This window comes from Heloderma suspectum, chromosome 2, assembly GCF_057233095.1.
Source record: "Heloderma suspectum isolate Gila_16-S chromosome 2, 16-S_ref, whole genome shotgun sequence".
Lineage (NCBI taxonomy): Eukaryota > Metazoa > Chordata > Lepidosauria > Squamata > Helodermatidae > Heloderma > Heloderma suspectum.
Window position 1 is genome coordinate 180,925,338 of NC_139459.1, and position 26,311 is coordinate 180,951,648.

The window sequence follows — 26,311 nt, forward strand, 5'->3', positions numbered from 1 at the left end:
CAAGGGGACTGATTTTGAGTTTGTGTTTTTTCAAGTCTCTGGGTTTTACACATATATGTAAAGGCGTGCCTCACCATTACATATATCTGAATGTGCTTTAATTTATATAAGAGTTGCATCACTGGATCAGTTCAAGATCACCTAGTGTAGAGCTGCAAGACTTAATCTTTAATTGGTTAGATTACTTGATTAAATAAATCTTTCGACTACATGGGGCTCTGGTTAATTAGGCAACAAGATGTTTGGGGGTGTTTTTTTTTGAAGTTAACTATCTTTTAAAGTAATTTGAAAAATTGTGTGCCGGTGTATGATGGCCTGTTTAATACATCAGTCAAATAGTTTATGGTTGTCACTGATGATTTAGTTGTTTTATGGGGCAGTTGTATTTTAGTGGATAATTGTTTTCGCTGTTTTAAATTTTGCGTGTTTGAATTCTGTTATAAGTCACCTTGAGTCTTTTCTTAGGAAGGTGTTGATGAAATCAAATAAATAATAATAATAAGTAATTATTATTTATTTATTACATTTATATCCTGCCTTTTTTCCTCCTTAAGGAACCCAAGGTGGCATACATAGTCCTCCTCCTCTCCATTTTATCCTCATAACAACAACCCTGTGAGGTGGGTTGGGCTGAGACTGAGAGTCTGTGACTGGCCCAAAGTCACCCAGTGAGCTTCCATGGCCGAGTGGGGACGAGAACCCAGATCTCCCGACTCCCAGTCCAACATTCTAGCCACTACGCCACACTGGCTCTCTTAAAAACTGAAACCATCTTAAAATGGGAGTGTTCACTCTTCTCTCTCTCTCTCACATGCACACAATACACAAAGTAATGCCTCTTCTGAGGTGATGCTCTGTGAAGACGCACATGTGAAATGGTTTAAAAACAAAATAAGCGTTTGCTGCATATGTTTCACTGGTGTACAGTTGATCAGCTGAAATATATGCGGTTAAATCATATAATCCTTGAGTCACACCCCTCTAACCTGTTCCTTTCAATGGCAAAGCAAATGAAGATGCCTTTAGGAAGAACATGAGCAAACGTGAAGGCTGTTCCCTGTTGTTTAAACATGTAGATTTTATTTAATGACAACAGTTAATAGCTATTGGTAGACCTTTCCTCTATGATGGCATTCCCCAACTTGGCACCCTCCAGATGTATGGGACTAAAGCTCCCATCATCCACAGCCAACACACCCACTGGGCAATCTGGCTGGGGATTATGAGAGTTGTGGTTCCACACATTTGGAGGACACCAGATTGGGATGTTCTATGAACTTGTCTAATATTCCTTACCTTTTCTTTTCAAAAAGGACATCTAAGCTAATCTCTATTGCCACATGTGGTGGTGGTGAATCCCACAAGTTAATTTTATGTTGTGTGAAGAAATGCTTCCTTTTGCCTTTCCTGGTTTCATCAGTCACTTTCATTGGATGACATTGGCACTATGAGAGAGATAAACATGTATAAATCATGAATAGTGTAAAGGCAGTAAATAGAGAGATTTTTTCCTCTGTGTCTTCCTTTAGTTATCTGTCTTTTTAAAAACTCAAACGTTCCAACCTTTAACAAGCTAAAGGTCTGTCTACATAAGGTGGATGCTCCATCCCATTGATCTTTATGTAGAACAATCCAAGTTTACTTGGAAGTAATTCCCATTGATTTTCAAAAGGATCTACTTCCCATATAAGTGTGTATAGAGCTGTAGCCTTACGGCACAATCCTATACATGTTCAGACAGAAAAAAAATCCTACAACTCCCAGCATTCCCCAGGCAGCAGAGGGGGAATTCTAGGAATTATATGACTTTTTTCTGTCTGAACATGATTGCATCCTTAGCTATTTTCTGGACCTTTTCATTATCCAGTCCTTTCTGAGATAGGGTGATACACATTATTCTAAATAGAGCCTGACCATGGATTTATATGGTGGTATTATAAGACTTCTTGTCCTGTTGGTAGGTTAGGCTGAGAGTCACTCAGTGAACTTGATGGCCAAGTGGGGACCAGAGCCCAGATTTCCCGAGTCCCAGCCCCAGTCCAACACTCTAACCAATACACCAGACTGAGGTTAATACACAGACACACACACACACACACACACACTGGAACATCCATTCTCAGTTTACAAAATACGCAATATGGTATCTTTGTGCTAAAGAAATTGTGGGATGTAGTGCTAATAGACAGAATAAACCATCAAATTAAAAACAAGGAAAGGTTTGGCATCTGCTGTGTTTGTGAAAATAGCATGCTAATGGGGCTAAGCATATATAACGAACGGCCCTATTCTGTGCAGAGTTAGGCTTGCCTATGTCCACTGTAAGTTAGGTGTGCCAAGTCTGCATAGGATTGGGCAATACAGAATACAGATTAGGCCAGGCCAGGCCTCTTCGCTGCTGTAGCCTGATGGATGAACAGGTTGTCCACTGCTGATGTTGTGCCTGTCGCCTTGTAATATCGCTCCAGTCTGGTACTTACAACACCAGTGCAGTTGTTCCATTGACAAGCTTACTCCTTATGGCTTCACAATACCACCTTGGTGGGGTTTTAGCAAATAAGCTGGTGCATAAATGTTAATAATAAATAAATAAATGTCCATGGGGTATAGTATCCATTTATCTGTGTTACAAATTATTTTTAAATGACTCACCATACCAACTTTTACCTTTGTATTTTCAGCCTGTGAAGGTATCCGAGCTTCACAGCTTCAAAGAGAAGGTATTTAAGAAGAAGAAAAAGGCATGTGTTGTGTGCAAGGAATCCATCGAGGCTCAGGGGCTCGTCTGTAAAGGTAAGAACTCTCCCACTGTCTTTCTCATTTTTCACAGAGGAGTGGCAAAAAGGTTAGTTAACGCAGAGCCATTGCCCAGGTTCTCCTACAGTTCTTTACCATTTTAATTTTTAGCTAGTTAACCTATTTCAGCCCAGAGGCCAAATTCAATTTCAGAGAAGCTCTCGGGGGCCACGTTCCAGTGGTGGACAGCACCAAAGGCAAAGGTGGTGGTGGAAAAAAAATCCAGAACCCTCAGCATAGTGTAGCTTAGAACTCTTACAGTCACTAAGCCTTAGGAAAGGCATTTCGACCTTTTAGAATGGGGGGAATATTGCGCAAAGGCCAGGAAACCACAATATGATCAGTGGCTGGGGGAAAGGGGCTGGGGCTGGGGGAAGGGGGCATGATCCCAGGAGGGATGGATTTGGTCCCTTGGCCTGAGTTCCCTCACTCCTGTTTGAATGATTCCCAACAGGAATCCTGTTTTGTTAATCCAGGCATGGGGAATCTGTGTTCCTCCACATGATGTTGGATTCCAACTCCTATCAGCCCCAGCCAGCATGGCCAATGGTCAAGGATGATGTGAGTTGTGGTCCAACAACACCTAGAGGGCCACAGGTTACGCCAGCCTCGCATTGAACAGCATGTTCCATACAGCAAAATGAAAGGGAAGCCGTGGTTCCAACGTTTGAAACAATAATCACATAGTGTACTTCAGTGGGCTTCACTGTTGCACAGTTAACTATACTAAACTTAGAATGAACATGTAGGAGAGAGGTGACCTTTAAGATTTCAAAGTCTAGATCTGGAATATCACTTTTCTTTTTCTTGCAGTATGCAAAGTGGCAAGCCATAAGAAATGTGAAGCCAAGGTAAGATCACAGGAACCATTGGTGGGAGCAAGAAATGGAGGGAGGGGTGATTTCTGTGCTGTTTAGAGACCCAGCTCGGATTATCATAGCAGGGGAAATCAACCACAGTGGCTTATTTCCCCTGCTGTGCATGCCAGGGGGATTTGCATAATTACCCTTGCCAGCAAGCCTTCTCATGTTGTGCGAACCTGGTGAGGATGATTTGTTGCCGTGGTTAACAAGCCACTCCAGAACCCTAAAACTGCTATGGGTTCTGGTTGGCTTGTTAACCACAGCAACAAGGCACCCTTGCCAGGTTCGCGCGACATGGCAAGCTGTTCCGGCGAAGATAATTACACAAATCCCCCTGGCATGTGACTGACACACGCGGCAGGGGAAATAAGCCACCGTGGCTTATTTCCCCTGCCATGATCGTGCAAACCGGGCCATTACATATAATGTGAAATTCAGCTTACATTCATTGGGCATAGATACATGTTCCTTGTGGCTGTTATGAATCCACCCCGCTGCAAAGGCTCGTTCAAGTGCGTGAAGGAGCAACAGAACTCCCACAGCCCGACATTCCGTTCCTTGTGTGGGTCTGTTAGTTCTGTGCTGGAGCGCGCATGCCGCTGTTATGAGGTAAACTTCGCATCCTACATTTTGACTGTTTGATGTTAAAATACCTCGTTTTAAAATTGGAAACAGGGGGTTTGCAAAGATTCAGCCGTCTGGGAGCTCTGGAAACAACTTAACCACTATTAAAATCTGAAGGAGGGAAGCACGGTTATTTATTTATTACAATTTACAAGAACTCAGCAGAGGCCAGCCCAGATTTAATAGCCCAGTGGTACTGTGCCATTGTTTGGTCAGAGCTGGGTTCCATGTGTGGTGCAGCAACCTTTATATGTAGGCATGGTCGGGCACCTGGCAAGGGCCCACACCTCAGCAGGGGCCCACTGACTGGAGCCCCCTGGACTTGCTCCTCCTGGGACCAGGGCGTGATCTGAAGGCGCAGGGTGCCGCAACCTTTATATGTACACACAGAGCCAGCTTTAAGGGTAGGCATGGTTGGGAACATGCTCCTCCTCTTCACCGTTACAGCCTGATCATTCACCTGCCTGCCACTCTGGCCCAGTCAGTAGTACAGGTGAGAAGGAGGAACTGTAGATGCCATGGCCTGCTTGCTCACTGGCTCTCTGCCTGTCAAGCAAGCAAGTGGGAGCACTGATGAGAAAGAGGAGGAGGAGGAGGAGCAATGGCAGCTGGTGACAACAGCGGTGTAAAGGTAGTTTGAGGAAGGGGCCGCACTGAGGATGTGAAGAGCCCTCACAACCTGGCACTGTGTACCCATGCACATAAACAGCACACAGCCATATACCTTGACTTTCTTTGCATGGAGCTTTTATCCTGCGATTGAGATGGCTCAATCACAGAAGTTTGCGGGCTCTTTACATGACTCCCTGTCCTTCCAGGGCATCTCCTGCACTAAATGCCCTTTGTTCCGTTTTTAAATAGATCGCAGATAATGTGCTCGCCGTATTCCGCAGCAAGAAGAGGAGTGAGATCAATGAAAGATAATGGAAGACTCAGCTCCGGGGAGAAGGAGGGGGAAAGGAAGCAGGTGAAAAGGGGAGTCGTTGTGATCCTGCATTTAAAACAGAAGCAGAAAGCCCCATTTTAAATGCAGGATTTTAGGCTGTGTAGAGATGCCTCTTATCTGTACACAGTATGTGCACAATTATTAAGCTACAATCCTTTTTTTAGCCCTGGACAGTCCTGGAGGGGACTGGAGAGCTTGGAGAGGAGAAGGAGCTGGGAAACAGCCATGGTGAGAGATAGATGAAGGGGTCATGTGGCTCCGTGCTTTCCTGTTGGGACTTTCCTGCAGATAATTTGCTGCCAGGCACGCTGGGGCTGCCAGAGCTGGGAAAACTGCTAAGGAAACAGAGATCTGTGCAAAGGCTCTGGCTTGAGTCTTACTGAGCTCTGGGAGAGAACTGTGGTGTGGCGCAAGGCGCCAATCACATCACAGCACAAGGGGCCACATCCTCCACTTAGGGGGTGGTAGGAACAGGGGCAGCTGCAGCTGATGGGAAAAAGCTCAGGCTAAGAGGTAAGGGTCAGAAGGCATGATCCGAAGGGGACCCGCTGGGGGCTGCACGGTTGCTTCTGAACGTAGCGGGAGCCTTTCGGTCTGCGAACAGGCCCGTAGCTATGGATGGTAGGAAACCGAGAAATGCAGAAGTTTCAGTGCTGTATTAAAAACAGAAGTTTTCTATTTTTACTTATGATTCAGTTTGAGCTAAGGCGATGTTGTTGCTTTAGAGAGCATGAGCATTTGGTTTAGAAGTAATAACAGAAAGAATATGTAGCATTTTCAAGAGTTCAAAATGCTTCACATGTCTTATCTTAGAATTTTTACAACTGCCCTGAGAGGCAGACCAGCATTATTATTTTCATGCCGCACATGGATGTGAGATGGAGATAGAGTCACTTGCCTATTTAGCGAGCTTGTAGCAGAGGGAAAACTTGAATGGGAGACTTCCCAGCTTTCAGCTTGGACCCTTAACACAGTTTATTTAATATCATTTTTCTAGTTCAGGGGTGGGCATAAAGATCTTGGTAGACAGCATTCAGAGGGTACCCATGCAATCCCATCCATCTTAGCTCCAGCAGGCCTCCTGTATCACCTATATTCAGACCATCCCCTGTAGTTATTTGTCCTTCTCTTACTTGGTGCTCTCACTGGTCTCCCATCTTGGTTACTGATCAGGTCCACACTCATGTAGTTTAGGTAATGCTAAAGTAGCCTTCTCCTTAGGGCCAAGCATCAAGTGGAGTCATAGTTGGGCACCGGCCAAGGGCTCACCCCCCAGCGGGGTTCACTGACTAGAGCCCCCTGGAATTGCTCCTCCTTTTCACCATAACAACCTGATTGTTCACCTGCCCCTCGATCTAGTGGTGAGAAGGAGGAGCAGCAGATGGCACGGCCTACTGGCTCTCTGCCCATCAAGCCAAGCAAGTGGCAGCAATGATATGGAACCAGATGATGAGCAAAAGCAGCTGGTGACAATGGTGGTGAGAAGGTGGATGCACCAAGGAAGGGAGCCCATTGGGGGTGTCTTGCCCAAAGGCCCTCCAAAACCTGGAGCCAGCACTGCTTCCCCAACCTGGTGTCCTCCAGATATTTTGGACTACAACTCCCAGCATTCCTGACTATTGGCCATGCTGGCTGGGGCTGACGGGAGTTAAAGTCCAAAAATCTGAAGGGCACCATGTTGGGGAAGGCTGTGCTACAACATCAGGTGTTAATTCTGAGACTACTCATCCAGCCCTTTGTCTTCTGTCTTTATTGTCACTGCCTGTCCCCTCCCTAGATTTTCAGCCAGGCTCATATGTAGGCCAGGAAGCTGTAATTCTTCCCTCTATATTCACCTGACTCCCTCTATGCCACCCCTCAAACCAGATGGCTCACACCTTGCATTCCAAACAAAAGGTTTTAAAAGCACATATTGCCCTTGAATTGCTTCCCAGGGAGGAAATCAAGTGGGATCCAGATTGTTATTCCCTATAGAGTAAATGGGAAACAGGAAGGAAACTGAGGGTACATCTGCCTGCTTTGTGGGCCATGATTCCAACATCTTGGGAATGCCTAAAAAAATTAAAAATTAAAATAACAGATTTTTGGACAGGTTCCTATGGATGAATATTCACCAACAGGTTTGGTCGAAATGTGTCTTCCACATGCAGCTTGATCCAGGGATGATCACGGGAGCTGGACCCTGTCCTCCGGTGAGATCTGGACCTCTGGCCCTTTAAGCCCGCATGGGGCCGCTCTTCGAAGTTGTGTAATTATGGAGCGGAGTTTGCCTTGGAGCTGGGCCAAAGGCTGCAGCTGGAGGAGCAGCCACTTAACTCGAGGCTGCTGTTGTTCTTGTTCTGGGGACATTTTTTCTTGCTTTTTAATCGCGGGATCACTGGCCGTTTCTGCAAACACAGCTCTGCTCTCAGGAAAGAAGATATAGGTTCAGGGAGAACGCAGGGGGAGGGGATGCGGCAGAGGCATTGGGAGGAGGACGAGGGAGCAAGTAGGTTTAGTCCCCATCCATGGGACAGCCAGTACCGCTAGCTCCCTTGACGTTGCTGCTGGTGCCTCTTCTGAGAGGCTCCCCGTTGGGGGGAGACCCCCCACCCCATACACACACACACACACACACTATAAGACTGCTCTCTGGATTGTGGGCAGATAGAAGAAGAACTGCAGCCGGACTGACGTAGGATTGGGAACTTCAAACAGGTGGGTAGGAAGAGTGTGGTGTTGTTCAGGGAGGGACTGTGCCTATAGAGGGATTGTGCCCTGATCTTTAGGAAGGGGCCGTGGCTCAGTGGTAGAGCCCCTGCTTGGTGTGCAGAAGGTCCCTGGTTCAATACCAGCATCTCCAGGTAGGGCTAGGAAAGAGTCCTGCCTGAAATCCTGGAAAGCTGCTGCCAGTCAGTGTCGATTATACCAGGCTAGATGGACCAAAGTTCTGACTTAGCGTAAGGCGGCTGGAAAAGACCCTGATGCTGGGAAAGATTGAAGGCAAAAGGAGAAGGGGACAGCAGAGGATGAGATGGCTAGATAGCATCACCGATGCAATGAATATGGACTTGAGCACGCTCCGGGAGAGAGCGCAGGACAGGAGGGCCTGGCATGCTGTGGTCCATGGGGTCACGAAGAGTCGGACACGACCGAACAACGACAAAGGCAGCTTTCTGTCTTGTGTTCCTGTATTCTCCCAGAGACGTGTGTTCTTCCCTCTCCACAAGGGGGCAGCAGGCCCCGGGAGGAAGGCTAGTCAATGGAAATTGGGTCAGTTGGGCAATTAAGAGGGAGCCAGTGGGTTAGAAATCCCAAGCGACTGAAGGGGCTATTTTTACTTACCATTAATTCATGTATTCAGTTATATCCTGCCCTATAAAAAGATTGGTTTATTTACCATGATAGCTAAATCATGATAACCCCTCCATATGCGGGGCAGATTTTTATTATTATTATTATTATTATTATTATTAATTCATTTATTATATTTGTATCCTGCCTTTCCTCCAAGGAGATTAAGGTGGCATACATGGTCCTCCCACTCCCCCACCTCCATTTCATCCAACAGCCTTGTGAGGTAGCTTAGGCTGAAAAAGTGCCTGGCTCAAGGTTGCCCAGTGAACTTTGTGGCTGAGCAGGGATTTGAACCTGGGTTCTCCCCAGTCCTGATCCACCCACTACATCATGTTGGACCCAGATGCTAGGTATAAATAAACAAAGAAGGCTATCGCCTCAACATCCCTGTGTGTGGGCTTCCCAAAGACATCTGACCGCTGTTGGAGACAGAATGCTTGACTAGGTGGACTTTGGCTTCATTCAGGCAAGGCGGTTCTTATGTTTGTATTTCTAAAGTTCAGAACAGAGTATGCTGTGTGCACAGTCTGACCTGTAATGGCTTGGGTTCAGGGTGTCTGAAGGACTGCATGCTTCCATATGAACCTGCATGTTTGCTAAGATTGTCATCAGAAGCCCCTTCTCTAAGTGCCGCTGCCTTCAGAAGTTAGGTGGGTGGTGAATGCAGGCAGGGCCTTTGTGGTTGTGGTGCTGTGGTTGTAGAATGCCCTCCATGGGGACACTTGGCCTGGCACCTTCTTTTATTAACTTTTAGGCATATAGTGAGGAAGGGGCCACAGCTCAGTGGCAGAGCCCCTGCTTGGCATGCAGAAGGTCCCAGGTTCAATCCCCGGCATCTCCAGGTGGGGCTGAAAAAAACCCTGCTTGAAGCCCTGGGGAGCTGCTGCCAGTCAGTGTCAACGATACTGGGCTAGATGGACCCATGCATGGTCTGACTCAGTATAAGGCAGCTTCCTATGTTCCTATGAGGGTTACTGTTTCATTCTCCTGAGCTTTTAGTTAATAATATTTGTTTAACACTGTGGGGGTTTTTAAATGTCTGGTTTGTTGCTGATGGTTCTTTGTTGTTAGCTTCCTCCTTACTGTAACAAAAAGTACAAGTTTTTTTAATTGCTATAGTTGTTTTAAATGTAATGGGGGGGGGGTTATTAGCTCTCTCGGACTTTGTTTTACCGAAAAGCAGGCTTTCAATAAAACAACTTCCAAGGCAGCTTTATCAATGTTTACATAAATAAATAAATTTTAAATAATTTTTTTAAAAGAGCAATAAAAAAAGAGTTTTGCCCATACAGTTTAGGTTAGGGAGTATTACTCTCTGTCTCTCTGTCTGTCTGTCTCTCTCACACACACACGCGTGCGCACACACTGACCAGTTTTGCACATCACAGTGGCAAACCATGTGTTTTTTAACCCATCATTCGCAAGGACATGTACCTGCGAGCCATTCTTGGTTTCTGTAAACAACCTCCCATCGGTGCAATCAGAGGTTGGCTGTGTGACATGCGAACCCTGAGCACTGGGTTGTTTAGCCCCTAAACAACCCAGTGGTTAATCCATGGTTTGTTGTTGGGTAACTGCTGGGTTGTTTAGCCTCTAAACAACCCATCGGTCCAGGTTCAGACGTCACGCTACCAACCTCCAAGCGCAACAATCAGAAGTGATTTGCACATGGCACGTGTTCTGGCAAATCGTGGATTATTTAACCCACAATATGCTGCTGTGATGTGCAAACAGCCCAAAACTACTTAAGGTTCCCCTAGATCATATGGCATAGCTCTTGAGTGACTTGTCTGGAATGATTTGAGCTGCAGTCTTCTCTCCACAATCCCTTTAAATGTCTCTCTCTCTCTCCTTGGCCTTTGACTGCTTTGAGGCCGTTCATGGGATGTATCAGGGACAGCCGCAAACTAGACAGCCAGAATGTCAAATGGCGAGATGTTGGGCCCAGTACAAACCCTTGAGATGGCCTTTCTTCACAAAGCCTGATTGGTCACTGTACATGGAGGTGGGGTGGGGTTTCCCTCTTCCCCAAGTTACATGGCCTAGTGACTCTGTCACTTTTTGCCTTCCCCTGTAGCATGTACATTGGCTTGCTTCCACAAGTCATCTGGAACTGCTTTGCTCTGTAAGCACATAAGAAGTGTCTTGCTGGATGAGACCAAGCTCCATCCCATCCAGCATTCTGTCTCTCTCTAACAATGAGCCAAAGCCTCTGGGCTGGATGAGGCTAGGGCGGGTGTGTGTGTGTGTGGGTTACATTTTTAAATGTTTCCCTGTGTAACTAAACAAAGTGCCCTACTAGTAGAAAACTAGCACATAAGGGAGACAGGATCTACCTCAGCCCTCCCCTTGCTGTTCTGGTTTTCTACTTGCAGGGGGATTTTTGTTGTTTAATTAAACTTAAAGTACCTATTTGCCACATTTCATGGCAAAGGCCACTCAAGGTGGCTTACAAAAGATATTCATAACCATAAAACAATTTTAAAAGTACAAATAAAACAATCTTATTACAAAAAGTACTTTAAAACTCAGCTCACAGCAGTTTTAATAAAATGCAGGCTGAAACAAATACATTTTTCAAGTCCTGTCAGAACTAGACAGCTCCAAAGATGGAGAGAGAGAGAGAGAGAGAGAGAGAGAGAGAGAGAGAGATACACACACACACACACACACCCCTTTTGGGAAGGAGTCCCAAAGGTGCAGAGCTACCACTGAAAAGGCTCTGACTCCAGTACCCACCAGTCTAATGGAACTTGATGGCAGGTCTGTGAGCAGGGCCTCTGAGGCCAATCTGAAGACCCAGGCAGGTTTATATGAGTGCAGGCAGCGCCTGAAATAACCTGGTCCCAAACTATTTAGGGCAGGGGTGCACAACCCGTCAGCCACATGCAGCCCTTGGCTGCTCCTCTTGCAGCCCACAAATCCAGTATCACCCCACACACTTTTTCCAGCTGATCCACCCACCAATTCCTCCCCCAGGCTCTGCCACCTCTGCTGGCAGGGAAAAGCTGCCATCTCCAATCAGCAGCTGGTTGGTGATAAGAGCTTTCCTCTGGCAGGTAGAGAAAGTGGGTCCTGGGGAGGAAGCTGCTGAGTTATTCAGTGCTTGTTACTCAAGGCCAGCCCTACCATTAGGCAAAGTGAGATGGTTGCCTCAGACAGCAGATGTTGGGAAGCAGCAGCAAGGTGATGGAGGAGAAAACTGTCTTCCAGGTGGCCTTCCCTATACCCCCTAAGCTAGCCGGCTGCCTTCAGGTGTGGTAGAGGTTGCTGTCCCATTGTCAGTGTTGAAGAAAGATGTGCAGTCTTGAAGAAAGGTTCTTGTACATGGAATGGGAGGGGGCACCATCTTGTTCTTCGCCTCAGGCAGCAAAATGTCTTGGGCCGGCCCTGTGCTTACTTCTGAGTAGACATGCAGAAGCTTGGCATTTGGGATGCTACTTGAAAGTGCTGCTGAGCAATTCCGCCCTGATTACTTACGAGTAGAAAAAGGTTCCCCACTTTGATAGTGGCAGCGGAGAAACTACGCCCTGCTAGTAGCAGCATGTTTATTTGCACACATGCACATGTGTGTCCCACCCCTCCCAGCGCCCCAGTAGGTGCTCGATGTGGCCCTCTGGGTGAAAAGTTTGTGCACCCCGGCGTACGAATTTCAAGGTCAATAGCAGACCTTTAAATTGAGCCTTTTAAATTATCTTCATTTAAGTATTCAAAAATGTTATCCCTGAGCTTGCAACCTGGAATGGTACAGTCTGCTCTACTGCCTCGTTCTTCCGCATACGTACATCCCCTAGAAGAGGCGACAGAAGAGGGTTGCGATCAGAAGAGGGTTGCGATCAGGGAGGGCTCTGATCTGATGAGTGATGCATAAACTGACCCGGACACGTTTCTTTCTGGCTCAATACTTCCCTGCCGCCATCTGTGGCGTATGGAAGGAGGGGAATAGAAAGCCCCCATCACACTCAGAGGAATTGTCAGGCCCAGTGCTTTGCAGATGTAACATGCCATAAAACAGTGATGTCTTCCTTTTGTTTTAAGAAGCAGCCCAGTCAGTCAGGCCATGAGGCCCGTGAGCTGCATAGTTGGCCTATTAAGCTATGCAGACGTTTTACTTTCTCCTAGAGTTTCCCACATCCTGGCGACCTCCCCTCTTGTCCCATGGGCTGGTCCAGATGTTTTCCCAGGCCAGGGCTTGCTGGATGGATGAAGTAGGGGGGTTGGGAGGAGGCGGCGGCAGCAGCAGCAGCAGTAAGCTTCCTCCAGAGCATCATTTGTGATATATGCACTCCACATCCCAAATTTTTCCCACAGCTGAAGGAGAACATTGGGGGTGGGTTTTATGTGTGTGAGTGCGTGTGTAATGTGGGGTGGAGATGAGATGATGGGGAATATGCCAGGGAGAAAAAAGGAGAGGATGTAACTCAGGGGTAGAGCCCCTGCTTGGCATGCAGAAGGTCCCAGGTTCAATCCCTGGCATCTCCAGGTAGGGCTGGGGAAGAATCCTAGCTGAAACCCTGGGAAGCTGCTGCCAGTCAGTGTTGGCAATACTAGGCTAGATGGACCAGTGGTCTGCCTCAGTAAAAAGCAGATTCCTGTGCTCCTATGAGAACCGCAGAACAGAAGACTCTTGCACATTTGTGGGAAATGGGAAAAGACTGTGAATACTTAGATAGAATCAGGGATGGGGAACCTGTGGCCCTCCAGATGTTGGACTGCAATTCCCAGCATCCCTCACCATTGGCTATGCTGGCTGGGGCTGATGGGAGTTGTACATCTGGAGGGCCACACGTTCCCCACACTGAGATACATCAATAAGTCATTGATCACTTTCCCTGAGATCTTTTCAGCTGTGTGATCAGCTATCTCAATCCCAGTACCCTAATTGTTAAGAAAACAGTGGCTCGTGCCTTTGAAACTGCAGTCCTAAGGCTGCCATCATATCCATGCAGCCTTGGAAATAGGTCCTCCGCTCCAAAGTCATTAGCCTCTAAAATGTTTGTACCAGCCTGCCTGTCCACTCCTTTCTGCCTTAATCTATTGTGGCTGGAAACAAAAACTAACTACTTAAAACAGGGGTGTTAAATCTCTTTCAGCTCAAGAGCCGAATTCAGTTTTGGAGAAGCTCGGGGGGGGGGGGGCATTCCAGTGGTGGGTGGGATGGAAGGCAAAAAGTGGTGGGGCCAAGGGCAAAAGGTGCGGGGCCAAACTACAAAAAAAGGCAGGATATTGTAGCTTCAAGCCCTTATTGTCAGTAAGTAAGCCTTAGGGAGGCAGTTCACCTTTTAGAATGAGGGGGAAATGGTGGGAAAGCTGGGAAATCACCAAATGATTGGTAGTTGGGGGAAAGGGTTGGGGCCAGGGGAAGGGGCGTGGCCCTCTGGGGAACCCCACAGGCCAGATTGGGATCCCAGGAGGGCCAGATTTGGCCTGTGGGCCTGAGGTTCAACTCCCCTGACTTAAAAGCTTCTTTGTCTGGTTTGCCACAGGTGAATAGCTAGGACTGCTTGAGAGTAAGCCCCATTGGACTCACCTGGACTTACTTCTGAGCACCAAACTAGACATGACGTACCTGTATGCTTCTCCCTTCATGGCTGATCACAGCTCTGAGGTCTGTGCATTTGTACATGTCATTTGGATCTAGGCTATTGTGTGTTTAGGGCAGAGCGGGGATGTTTCAGAACCCTTTCTCCACCTGTGCCATGGCCCCCGATCTCAATCAGGCCAACCCTTTGCTGCTTTTAGTAGAAGATAAAGACCTCCAATGCATTGACATATCCCGTATCATCTCCAGTGTGGGAAACATGTATAGCAGGGCTGCTGAACCTCAGGCCCCGGTGCCAAATATGGCCCTCCCGGGGCCCCAAACAGCCTTCAGGGGTTTCCCAGAGAGCCATGCCGCTTTCCCTGGCCCCTTTCCCTTCACCCTGATGGTTTGGTGGTTTCCTGGGGTTTGTGCAGTTTCCCCCCCCATTCTAAAATAATAACATTCCTCTCCTAAGGCTTAGTGACTACCAGTAAAAACTGTAAGCTACAATATGATGGTTTTGGAGGGCCCACACCTTTTGCCTTGAGTCCTACTCACCACTGGAATATGGCCTCTGAGAAGTGGAATTTGGATGGGATTTGGTCCTCTGACTGAAAGAGGTTCTGCACATCTTTCATGGCAGCCTTAACAAATATGCTAACAAATTCCAGAAAGGTAGCCATGTTAGTCTGTAGCGGAAAAAATAACTAAGGGAGCAATCCTATGGCCCCTGGACAGTGTCTGAGGGGCCGTAGATAGTGGGGATTCCCCCCTCCGAGGTCGGAGACAGTGCTCTGACCTCAGAGGGGGGAGTCGGAGAGTTGACCCCACGGCCTTGCAGCCAGCATGGAAAGAACTGCACCGGCTGCCCTCTGAGGTTGAAGAATCAATCATGGAGAGGGGGGAATGGGAGGGATTCTGGTGAGCAGGGAGGGGAGTCTGGAGAGGCCAGGATACAAGTTAACACGAGTCTCTGCCATCCTCCTTTGCTCCTCCTCCAAAGTGCTGTCTCTAGATGGACTAAAAAGCCCATCTAGTGAAATATGCAGGATGGGAGGTTGGGGTGGCAAATATCACCTCTGCCGCTCCTCCCACCTTGCACTAGGTGATCAGGAACCTCCAAGTTTGGGGATTTCTTATGGCACCTTAAAGACTAACAAGTGTATGATGGGCATTTCTACATGAGACTTTTATCCTGCACATTTACTGGGGCTTCTGCTTCTGGATTCTTGTGGGTTTAAGTTCGGCCCTGTTACACGTGTTTTTTTCTGGAGTTTTCATTCTCTGCCTTTCTGTATGTTCCATTACACAACCATTATGTGGTGCTGTGGTAAAGTGGAATTGTGCAGTTACACAGGCTTTATAACACCATTCAGAAAAAATGCCACACTTTCATCATTAGGAAAAAAATGCAATCATGGTTGCAAAGCACAGGAGAAGCCCTGGAGGATGACATCGGCATATATAGGACCTGCAAACTACCTTGAACAAGCAGTCACAAGCACACAATAAAAGCCTTGTGTAGAAACACTCTGTATGGCATAAGCTTTCACAATCTGGAGGCTACTTCATCGGATGCATGGAGGGGAGGGGGAACTGTAAACAGTGGGCAGTATCCAATGTGACACTAGCGCGATTGTAAATTGCTAGCACAGGGAACCTCTAGCGCACTGCCAATAGCATTAGCTGACATGAACGGATTCCCTGGAAAACCTGTCCCCAGAAGGACACACCCTTTCCCCTGACTGCCGATAGTTTGGTGCTTTCCCAGCTTTCGCCCAGTTTCCCCCCATTCTAAAAGACTGAAATGCCCCTCCTAGGGCTCAGATAGTTAGGGCTTTGAACTAAAATATGCTGGTATTTGGGGTCCCACCCCCTTTTGCCTTTGACCCCACCCACCACTGGGATGTGGTCTCCAGGAGCTTCTCTGACATGAATTTGACCCTCAGGCTGAAAGAGGACAGGGAGAAGGGGTGGGGACATCCCTTCTGCTAAAAAAGGCAGCCCTTCAAAGGCAAGAGCTGGCAGGATAAAAGGCCCCAATAATTTTACAATCCTCATTAGTTGCCTTGTGGGTACTAATCATAATCTGGCAGATTAAACCATCCCTCCAGGGCTTCAGAAGAGAAGGCACCCTCTCTGCCACTTGGTTGCTTTTTTTAATTAGAGAATGGGGTAGGAAAAACACATGCTGTGCCACAGCCCAGCCGGCATCTCTTTTGACAGTGCCTGCTCCCTTAATTGTATCCTCGCTCATGCACCGTGTAATTTGAAATGTGCTGATAGTTGGTTTTGGCAAGGGCCTGTGACCTGCCAATTTGCACTCCAGCCTTCATTGCTACCAGTGAGCAGGTAGGCAGGGGCATCTCCTGCTCCTCCTTCTCACCACCACTGTCGTCTGGTCCAGAGCAAGAGGCGGGTGGACATGCAGCTTGCAAGGGTGAAAAGGAGGAGCAAGTCCAGGAGGCTCTGGTCAGTGGACCCCTACTGCTGTGTGGGCCCTTGGCAGATGCCTGACCATGCCTATCTTTGACGCCAGCCCAGCCCAGCCAAAGTGAGTGATGGGGACACCCCAATAAAACCACATTGTTTCACTCAATTTTGCCGCTTTCCAGACATGACAAACACAGAGGACTTGAGACAATGCATTAAACAGAGGAAAAAAAGAAACTTTGTAATGCTCTCCCAGCATTTCACATTTGTGAATAAGGGACACTCCTTTGTACTTGTAACACTTTGCATCGCAGTTGAGGATCACTGCCTGTTCTCACGACTGAGGATTGGATTGCTGAAGACTCTTCTCCGTATACTGTTCATTTAAAATGAAATAGCCTGAACTGCAGTGGTGTCTGAAATAGGGTGTGTTAGTAAACTGATCATAACAGTTAAAAAAAAACACCACAAGAAAGTTTAACAGAATGTTTAAAGTGGTTGAACGTGCCTAGAATAGTTGTAGCTCAAAGACATTATACGGATCAGCAGATACGGGGAGTCATGGAAGGGCTGCAACAGTGCATTGGTGTTTTATGTTAATATGTATGCCAGCCTTCCCCAACCTGGTGCCCTCCCGATATTCGGGACTTCAATTCCCATCAGCCCCAGCCAGCATGGCCAGTGGTCAGGAATGCTGGGAGTTGTAATCCAAAACATCAGGAAGGTACCAGGTTTGGGGAAGGCTGGTATATTCATTTACATGCATGTGCACTAACATGAGAACATAAGAAGAGCCATGCTGGATCAGACTTGTTCACACAGTGATCAAACCAAGCTGCATCCATCACCTGCTCCGACCAAGGGGAGGGGTCTGAAAACTGATGAGTAGCAGCACAGTGTGAGTCCAGGATAGGACTGAGCAAAAATGGAAGGGTGCGTTTCATGAACATTTTCACTCTCCATGAAAAGCACCCCTCCATCTTGAAGATTTTAGAGGTGGAAATGTGTCTCTCCCCAGTACCCACTCAGAATGAGGGCAATGCTTCCTGACCTCATTCTGAACTGACTTCGTGACATCATGATGTCATCACATTTATTACAGGATCCCTGATTGGCTAGGATCATGCAGAGAAGGAAGACAGAAGGCAGGGGAGGAGTGTTGGGTCCAGAGCAGTGGCAGACAGGAGAAACAACTGCTGCAAATATCAGAAAAATGTGGAAACAATATAATTAAACTTCTTGAAGGAAACACTTTGAGCCCCATCACAGACAAATAATCAGCCCTAATGCAGGGTACCTCACAGAGAATCACCCCCCCACACACACACACACCCTTATGAGTACCCATCCAATGTAGCACTGCTCAGAGTTGCATGATTTTGAGAAATTAGCTTGTCAGGGAACAGGACCATTTGTCTGCTGCTGAGATTTCTTGGCTACATGTATTTTAATCTTGCAGAAGCAGGCCTTTTTATTCCGCTGGGCAATGAGGATTAACGGAAGGGGGTGTTGTCTGTCTTACTGCTGTTTTTCAAGACATTTTAATTTTTTCTTCCTTTTAATGTGCTTTTAAAAAAAATTGATTTCATATTCTTAGTTGCCAGGTGTGCGTGCGTGCGTGCGTGTGTGCGTGCGCTCGCGCACTTTGAGCCGAAAGGCAGGTTAAAATGGAATAAATAAATAAAAACTCTACTAACACACACTAACAAAATCTTTCTTCAGTATGACAACAGAAGGAGTGATTTACCTGCTAAAGTAAGAGGCACAAAGAAAATCAGGTCTGTCCCTGCTAAATTGGGACAGTTGGTGCATATGACCTTGCCCACGCCCAACCAAGCTCCAATGCTTTGTATGGCTTTGACCAGTTTTACCTGCGATACTGCCCCCTTGCATTTCGCTTAACAAGTCCATATACCTAGAAGTTCACCTCCACTCTGCCCCCACTCCCCAATACCTCATCACAATTGTCTGCACAGGGCTGGTTACAGACTTCAACGGAGTCTTAGCCAGATTTGGCCTACAGGCCTGCACCCCTGACAAGGTTTCAGTGGAGGACCTAAAAATCCAGTCTGATCCTAAAAGTCAGTAAAATTTACTTTGATACCCCTGAGTGGAGAAGGGTGTGCTGTGGAACAGAAGGCAAATGCAATTCTTCAGTGCGTGCAGGAAAAGGGAAATTAAGCTCTTTAATGAGCTTCCACCATGCACTAAAAACATGGTTGTTCAGGCAGGCATTTGGGGTTGGTCAGGGTAATTTTAGAAATGTGATATTTTTAATGTTGAATTTTATTTTTTATGAATTTTTATGGTAGAATTTTATTGTTTTAAATTGTTTTATGGTGTGTTGTACATCGCCCAGAGTGGCTGGGTGACCATGATGGGCGATTAATAAATTTAATAAATAATAATAATAATAATAATAATAATATTGTTTTGAACTGTTTTTAATGTTGTACATTGCCCAGAGTGGCTGGGTGACTAGCCAGATGAGCAAGTAAGAAATTTAATAAATAATAATAATAATAATAATAATAATATTGTTTTGAACTGTTTTTAATGTTGTACATTGCCCAGAGTGGCTGGGTGACTAGCCAGATGAGCGAGTAAGAAATTTAATAAATAAATAAAGCCACTTCTGTGTCAGAAACTCAGATTCTGTGTTCATCCTAGAACTTGTAAGTCAACAAAATGTACACAGCTACAATTACTTGCATAAGCCTATTCAGGCCATCTGTTCTGAACCTGGTCTTCGAATCTTTGCAGAACTAGAGTGGAACTCAGCAAAGAATGGCGTAGTGAAGGAAAGAAGGTTATAATGGGGGAGGTTGTGAGAGACAGGCTGGTAGCCCATCACCTTGCAGAGCACAGAGGCTCTGCCGCCTTCACACAGCCTATGTATTACACAAACATATCTTCATAAACAAAGAGGGTTAGAAACTTAAGTATTAAAATGCTGTGGAAGATGCCATACTATATTCCCTACATATGGAGTTCTACATGTTTGTATCTATAGTGTAAGGAAATAATTGGATAGTATCCCATATTAGTCTAACTTAAGTCCCATTCATTTCAACTGGTCTGCTCTAAGTAGGACTTATATCATAGAATCATAGAATAGTAGGGTTGGAAGGGGCCTATAAGACCATCGAGTCCAACCCCCTGCTCAGTGCAGGAATCTAAGTCAAAGCATCCCCGACAGATGGCTGTCCAGCTTTGTCTTGAATGCCTCCAGCGTGGGAGAGCCTACCACCTCGCTAGGGAATTGGTTCCATTGTCGTATTGCTCTAACAGTCAGGAAGTTTTTCCTGATGTTCAGCGGGAATCTGGCTTCCTGTAACGTGAGCCCATTATTCTGTGTCCTGCACTCTGAGATGACTGAGAAGAGATCCTGGCCTTCCTCTCTGTAACAACCTTTTAAGTACTTGAAGAGCGCTATCATATCTCCCCTCAGTCTTCTCTTCTCAAGGCTAAACATGCCCAGTTCTTTCAGTCTCTCCTCATAGGGCTTTGTTTCCAGTCCCTTGATATTGGATTCAACCCAATATTTCTGAAAACTGTTTGAATTGGTTCAAATCTGCCTGGCAAACAAATTCATAAAAAGATGTTGGGAAAAGTAAACCGAATAAATGGGATCTGCAAAATCCATACAAATTGCTTTTAGGTACAATAGTATGTCTAACATTCAAACAGACTTAATTGTAGCAGGTTTAGTAGTCCAGACACGCACCCCTCTGTCTGTCCTCGGGGCATTAAATAAAACTCTCCTGTCTTCTGAGTGTACATTTTGCATAAAATGAAGGTAGAAACAGAATCTTTCTATTTACGGAAACTGTCCTTTTTCACCTCTCTCTCAGTGTTTGGCGTTCTTATTAGGAAGCAAGTGAATCACTCAGTAGATACATTCATTGAAGTAACAAATATTCTGCTTAGAGCTTTTAAAAGATGTGACATCCTATTTCAAATCCTCGTTTTGGTTTTTGCATGCTTTCGCAATCATATGTCTGGAACTCCATGGGGGAATAGGGAGCAATTTATGTGTGTGCTATTTGCAGTGGATAGTAGCAGAAAAATGGTGGGTGCGGAAAGCATTAAGCCAAAAGTGGGCAACTCATGGCCCTCCAGATGTTTTGCCCTATGGCTCCCATGATCCCTCACCATGCTGTGCTGGCTAGGGCTGATGGGAGTTGTAGGCCAAAACATCTGGAGGGGGCATAAGTTGTGAGCACCTGCATTAAGCATTCTGATCTGAGCAGATACTTCTCTACTCCAAATCATTCCCTCCTGAAACAGTTTTTCTCTAAAAAGAAAACCACAAACATCCAGGATTTGTTACACATGTTTGTGTGTACTGTTTAGGTTCACCCTGAACCACATATTATTGTTATTCTGAATTGATGTTTATATGCGCATACATACCTGCATATTTGTTTACTTGTGCATGCATATTATATAGCTGTGACGAGGATAGCCAACAAATGAATTGCAGTTGGATGGAAATGAGTCAGAGTTAATAAATTCTGACTCACTTCGTTAACAATAACACACAGGGGAAAAACCGACAGCCCCAAAGCCATGCTGAGACATTCTAAGTTATTAGACCGGGCTGTTGAGGGAGGGCGTGGATTCCCTGTCCTACCCAGAAGCATGGAGGGAAAAAGGAGACAGCGGCTGGGATCTCCCTCCACTCTCATGGGTCACCCAGGGATGCAGAGGCAGTTTAGTCAGGTGAGGTAGGAGAGAACTGGACTGAATAGCCCCACTGTGCTTCCCACTTGGGTGGGGTGCAGCCTGTTTATGTTTCCCTATATATAGCAGGGGGGGCCCCCGCATTGGCCATGCTACCTCCCAGCCACGATGAATTGCAGCTTATGTGTGTGCCATCATTGGAAGGGCCTGGCCCAGGCCAAAGCAAACACCCTGATGGGAAAAGAGGCCAATCCTGCCTCTCCGGGAGGCACTCTGAGGACTAAGCAGGATTTTCCCCTCCCCATAACTCGTAGTATGGGGAGAGGAAGGACCTATTTGGGACTACGTTGCGAAGATCTGTGTGTAGGGATGCTGACAGAGTGGGAGGGCTCAAAGGTGATGTGCAATTCGACTCATTCTCAATTTCTTCTTGTTTCCAGGTACCATCATCCTGCCAGCCCCTCCCTCCGCCTGAACTGGTAAGTGGTGAACTGTGCCCAACCGCCATACATTCTGTGCCTTATCTATGTTCTTTTTCCACCTCATGTGTCTCACCTTTTTATCTGCTGTGCGTGTGCCTGTGTGTGTGTAAGAGTAATTAAACATGTAACCAACTTTGGCTGCATACAGATGTATCTTATTAAAAAGAGTTTTCACCATGGGTATTTTCCCCCCTGTAGAGTGATTCTTCCCTCCCCACAAAGTTTGCAAAATTTTTGGAAGGCATATGTCTCAGGAAAGGAAATGCTGATTGAGTCTTCTGTCTTGCACCCCTTCCCCCAATGTTTCAGACTTAACAAACAAAAAACAGCTTGCAAGTTTATCCAGTTTAACATACATTTGTGTTGTTGGTGTTGTTATTAAATTAACATGAACAACGCATTGTTTAACTGTTATTTTATTATTAATATTTAATAATAGTTGTTATCACTCAATTTTTAAAGAGTTGGTAAAACTGTTATCAGGTATGGGAGTGAAAGGTTGTTTTGTGTTTTCATAAGCCCTGAGTAAGTCCATACAATACACTGCCAGTTTCTGCCCCAACCCTTCAGAGCCAGTTTTCTCTGAGATTGCTCCTAGGGAGATGCTTGTACATATGAACAAAATGCCGTGAGTGTGCTTCCATAGAGGCTGCACTGCTCAGGACCCCCATTTGAATGCATCCTCTGTTTTCACTGTACCCTGTAAATGAACTACTTCCTATTCTGCCTGATGAGGAGTTCTGTATAAGCTGAAAGCTTGCTTTTTTGTTACCCAAATAACCCAGTAAGAGGTTCCCCCTTATTCGTATTTTGTGTGGGTTTTTTTTTTATCCAATTAGAGAGATTGCTGTATCTGTTTTTTTCCCATTCTGTGAGATTATCTTGGTGACTGCTTTTGTCATAGCATTAAAATTATCTAAATCCTATCTACCTAGGCTACTCTAGAGCAGAGAGAATTCTAGGGGGTCATCTGCCCCACTGGATTTTTGGAGGCTCATCTTTCTGCTGAATGCGGGATGCTAATGGAATTTGTAACTGGGTACTTGCTGGAGTTTGCAGGACAGCTTTCCTCAACCTAGTGCCCTCCAGCGGTTTTGGGCTACAACTTCCCTCAGCCCTAGAAAGCATAGCCAATTGTCAAGGGTGATGGGAGTTGTAATCCAAAACACCTGGAGGGCACCAGGTTGGGGAAGACACTAACAGGGTTTTCTGTTAATAGCTGTTCTAGAGGCCTCTGCACCTGCTGTGAGCTCATGGTGTGCACTGAGCCCTCCATGGAGTCTTCCGGGAGACAGACAGCAGTTCTGGGCATGTGGCAGGCGGGCCATAGCAACCGTGGAGACTCTGAATGTCCTGCATGTGTGTGCAGTGCATCCAAGGTCAAGTGGCATCATGGGAGCCGTAGTTCCTGCGAGCCACCATGGATCCTTCTGCTGCAGACTTTGGGTTGTGAACTGGTTCCTTTCCCACCCTTGTCCCCATATACTGCTCTATCTCTACCCTTTGGGATTCTTCTTTTAGGGATTCAGCAAGGTTCAGTCATGCCCCCCATGCTTTCCAATGTCTTCGTGAAATCTGGGGCCGGCCCTACCACTAGGCAAAGTAAGGCAGTCACCTCAGGTGGCAGATACTGGTAGGCAGCAGCAAGGTGCTGGAGGAGAGAGCTGTGTGGCAAGCAGCCTGCCCTGTGCCCTCTAAGGTAGCCTTCTGCGGTTAGGTGTGTAGATGATGCTGCCCCATCACAAGTGCTGAAGTAAGATTCACCTGCCACTCCAATCACGTTTTGTACATGGAATGGAGAGGGGGCGCCATCTTGTTCTCCTTCGCCTCTGGCAGCAAAATGTCTTGGGCCAGCCCTGGTGAACTTTCAGGGAGAAGTTGTTTGGAGATTTGGGTTGAGGTGTCATCAATAGGTGGATGATACCAGTTTTATTTCTTCTTTTCCACAGAACTAGATGAAGTAGAAGCTCTGAATGGAGTCGGTGATGGTGCAATAGACTGAATAGTTCACTAAGGTGGAGAAGTTAGTAATGAAGGAATGGGGAAGGAGAGTTGGCAATTCCCCTGTTCTGGGAGAGGTCATGCTCCCCTTGAAGGATCAGCAGAAAAGCTTGGGAGTACTGCTGGACCTAGCATTGGTCCTGGAGCCTCAGGTGGCCAAACGTGACTTAAACCAGTGATGATCTGGCCACTCTGCCAAAGGTGCTGGCATCATCCAGGATAAACTACTGTAATGTGCTCTACGTGGTGCTGTCTTTGAGAATATCTAGGAAGTGCAGCCACCCATTCAATCATAGGAGAGGACTACAGGGAGCACATTATACAGGTGATAAAACAGCTGCACTGCCTCCCAATTCATTGCTGGACTCAATTCAAAGTGCTGGTCTTAGACTTCAAAGCCCTAAATGGCCTGGGTGCAGGTTACCTGAGGAAATGCCTTACCAACTTCCCATAAATTTTAGATCCTTAGAAAAGTCTCTGCTTTCAATACTTTTCTTAGCTGAGATTAGAACAGCGAGGACAAGGTGCAGGGCCTTCTCCACAGTGGCCTCCTCTCTCTTGTACTCTATCCAGGTAAGGCCATCAGGCTTTTCTCCTTCCAAAAACTGATTAAGGGTGCAATCCTATGCATGTTTAGGCAGAGAAAAGGCCTACAACTCCCAGCATGCCCCAGCCTTTTCTCTGTCTAAGCATGCATAGGATTGCACCCTAAGATGTTTTATTTTATTTTATTTTATTTTAGGACATGTTTAGAGAATGAGAGAAGAATATAGTTGCTTTCAATTTATCCTTTTTATTTAAAATCTTTTCCACTGCTGTGTGTTTTATTTGTAAATGAGAAATCCTTATTTCTCATTTTATTGATCTTGAGAACTGTTTTTTAAATCGGTTTCATTCTCTCTTTTATCATTGTGATTGTTTGCCAACCTGAGGGCCCCAACTGGATCATGTGGCAGAGTATAAATGCCGCCCCCCAAATCTCATCCAGAGGGTCCCCCAACCCTCTGGAACAGATTTGGAGGACATGCGGGGGAACTGCAGCAGGAAGGAGAAGATGAAAGAAGGAAGTCCCGTTGGGAGAAGATGGAAGAAGGAAGTCCCGTTCTGCAAGCTGTAGCCTTCTGCATGCAGAAAACCATTTCTGGATCCAACCAAATGTGTTTTAAAATAATAACAAGACCAGCCAGCATCAGCCTCAGATGTTTTCACACTTGAAGTGAAAAGTCAAAATGGCACCGCTCCCCCACTCACTCCGAGAGAGCTGGAATCCTGTAGCCACTTACTGGGAGCCGGGCCAGCCTGAGACGTTTTGCTGTCTGAAGCCAACGAAAAATTGCTCCTCCACCCCCATTCTGTGTACAGAAGCTGACCAGACTTGCAGTTGAATCTTACTTCAGTACTGGTGGTAAGACAGCATCCTCCACTGCACCAGAGAGTAGCAGGCTATGTGGCAGACACACAACTCTGTCCTCCAATGCCTTGCTGCCACCTTCTTCCCCCCAGACCCTGCCAGCTGAGGCAGTCACCTCACTCTACCTAAAGGGAGGGGCCGGCCCTGCTTGGGAGCAAGACCTATGGAAGTCAATAGGATTTATTTTTGAGTAGGGTTGTGCTGTAAGAGAGGTTGGGTGCATTGAAATGGTGCCTCTGTTTGGAATCTGTCGACAAAAACGGGAAATGCTTGTTGGTGGTGCTTGTGGTGTATGGGCAGTATCTAATGATGCCATTCCGCAAAACCAAATACTGCTAATGAAACTCTGCCAAATCTTTCCGTTGTGCAAGCCCTTTTGCATTCCACTTGCACACGTGCTTGTACAACCGCTTGCACTACTGCTTCTGCAACCATGCTTGCACAAATGTAACCTTAGTTGGATTCTCCTCTTGTGCATAGTTCAGAACCTAGTTTCCAGTAGCGCAATATCATGTGCGCTAGCAGAATGAAACAGTTGGATACTGCCCTATACATGTCAACTCTGGTGGTTTCTCAGTCTCTTTCTACAAGATTATTCTGAAACTTGGGGGATTGTTTTCCCTTCTATGACAGCATGCTTAGCATAAGTTATTATTAGGGATGAACAGATCATTTTATTTCTGGCCTGTGTCACTTTCACATGCATTCGCTCATACGTTTGTCCTGTCCCGTTTCCATATTCATTTGTAATCTGCATGAAAATTCAAATTTCAATACCTATTTTTAACACATTTTCTCTTTAAATACACATTTCTGAGGCTGCAGGCCTATGATCTCCAGGGGTTTGTCCCAGGGCCTGTGGTTCAGGTTGTAAGTAGGCATTTAAATGTAGAGGACTGTGAGAAAACTCAATATGGAAACTTCAACCTCCAACATGTAAAGATGTGAGGATAAGAATGAGGGGAGAGGGGTGGTTAACTGACAAACTTGGTTTCAAAGCTCAACGAAGTGTGCTCTTGAACAAGTTTTATGTTCTCAGCCTTGGTACCACTCCTCTGTAAAATGGTACAGTACCAATCTAGCTCTGAGGGTGGATGTGAGAATAGATTACAAGAAGGACTTCGCATACTGAATGGCAAAATAAACAGTGATAGGCAGTAAAATCTGCCCTTGAAGAGGGAATGAAATAAATGTTAATAATGTACCTTA

General features: G+C 46.2%; 1 protein-coding gene across 1 annotated transcript in view; it reads left to right on the forward strand.

The window, feature by feature from the left end:
• The window catches only part of TNS2 (tensin 2), a 144,397-nt gene that overhangs the window by 70,526 nt on the left and 47,560 nt on the right, over positions 1 to 26,311 (forward strand). Inside the window, exons 2-4 of the mRNA XM_084836545.1 lie at positions 2,682 to 2,793; positions 3,610 to 3,647; positions 21,649 to 21,687. Coding sequence (XP_084692671.1) covers positions 2,682 to 2,793; positions 3,610 to 3,647; positions 21,649 to 21,687 — 189 coding nt within the window. The remainder of the gene's footprint in view (positions 1 to 2,681; positions 2,794 to 3,609; positions 3,648 to 21,648; positions 21,688 to 26,311) is intronic.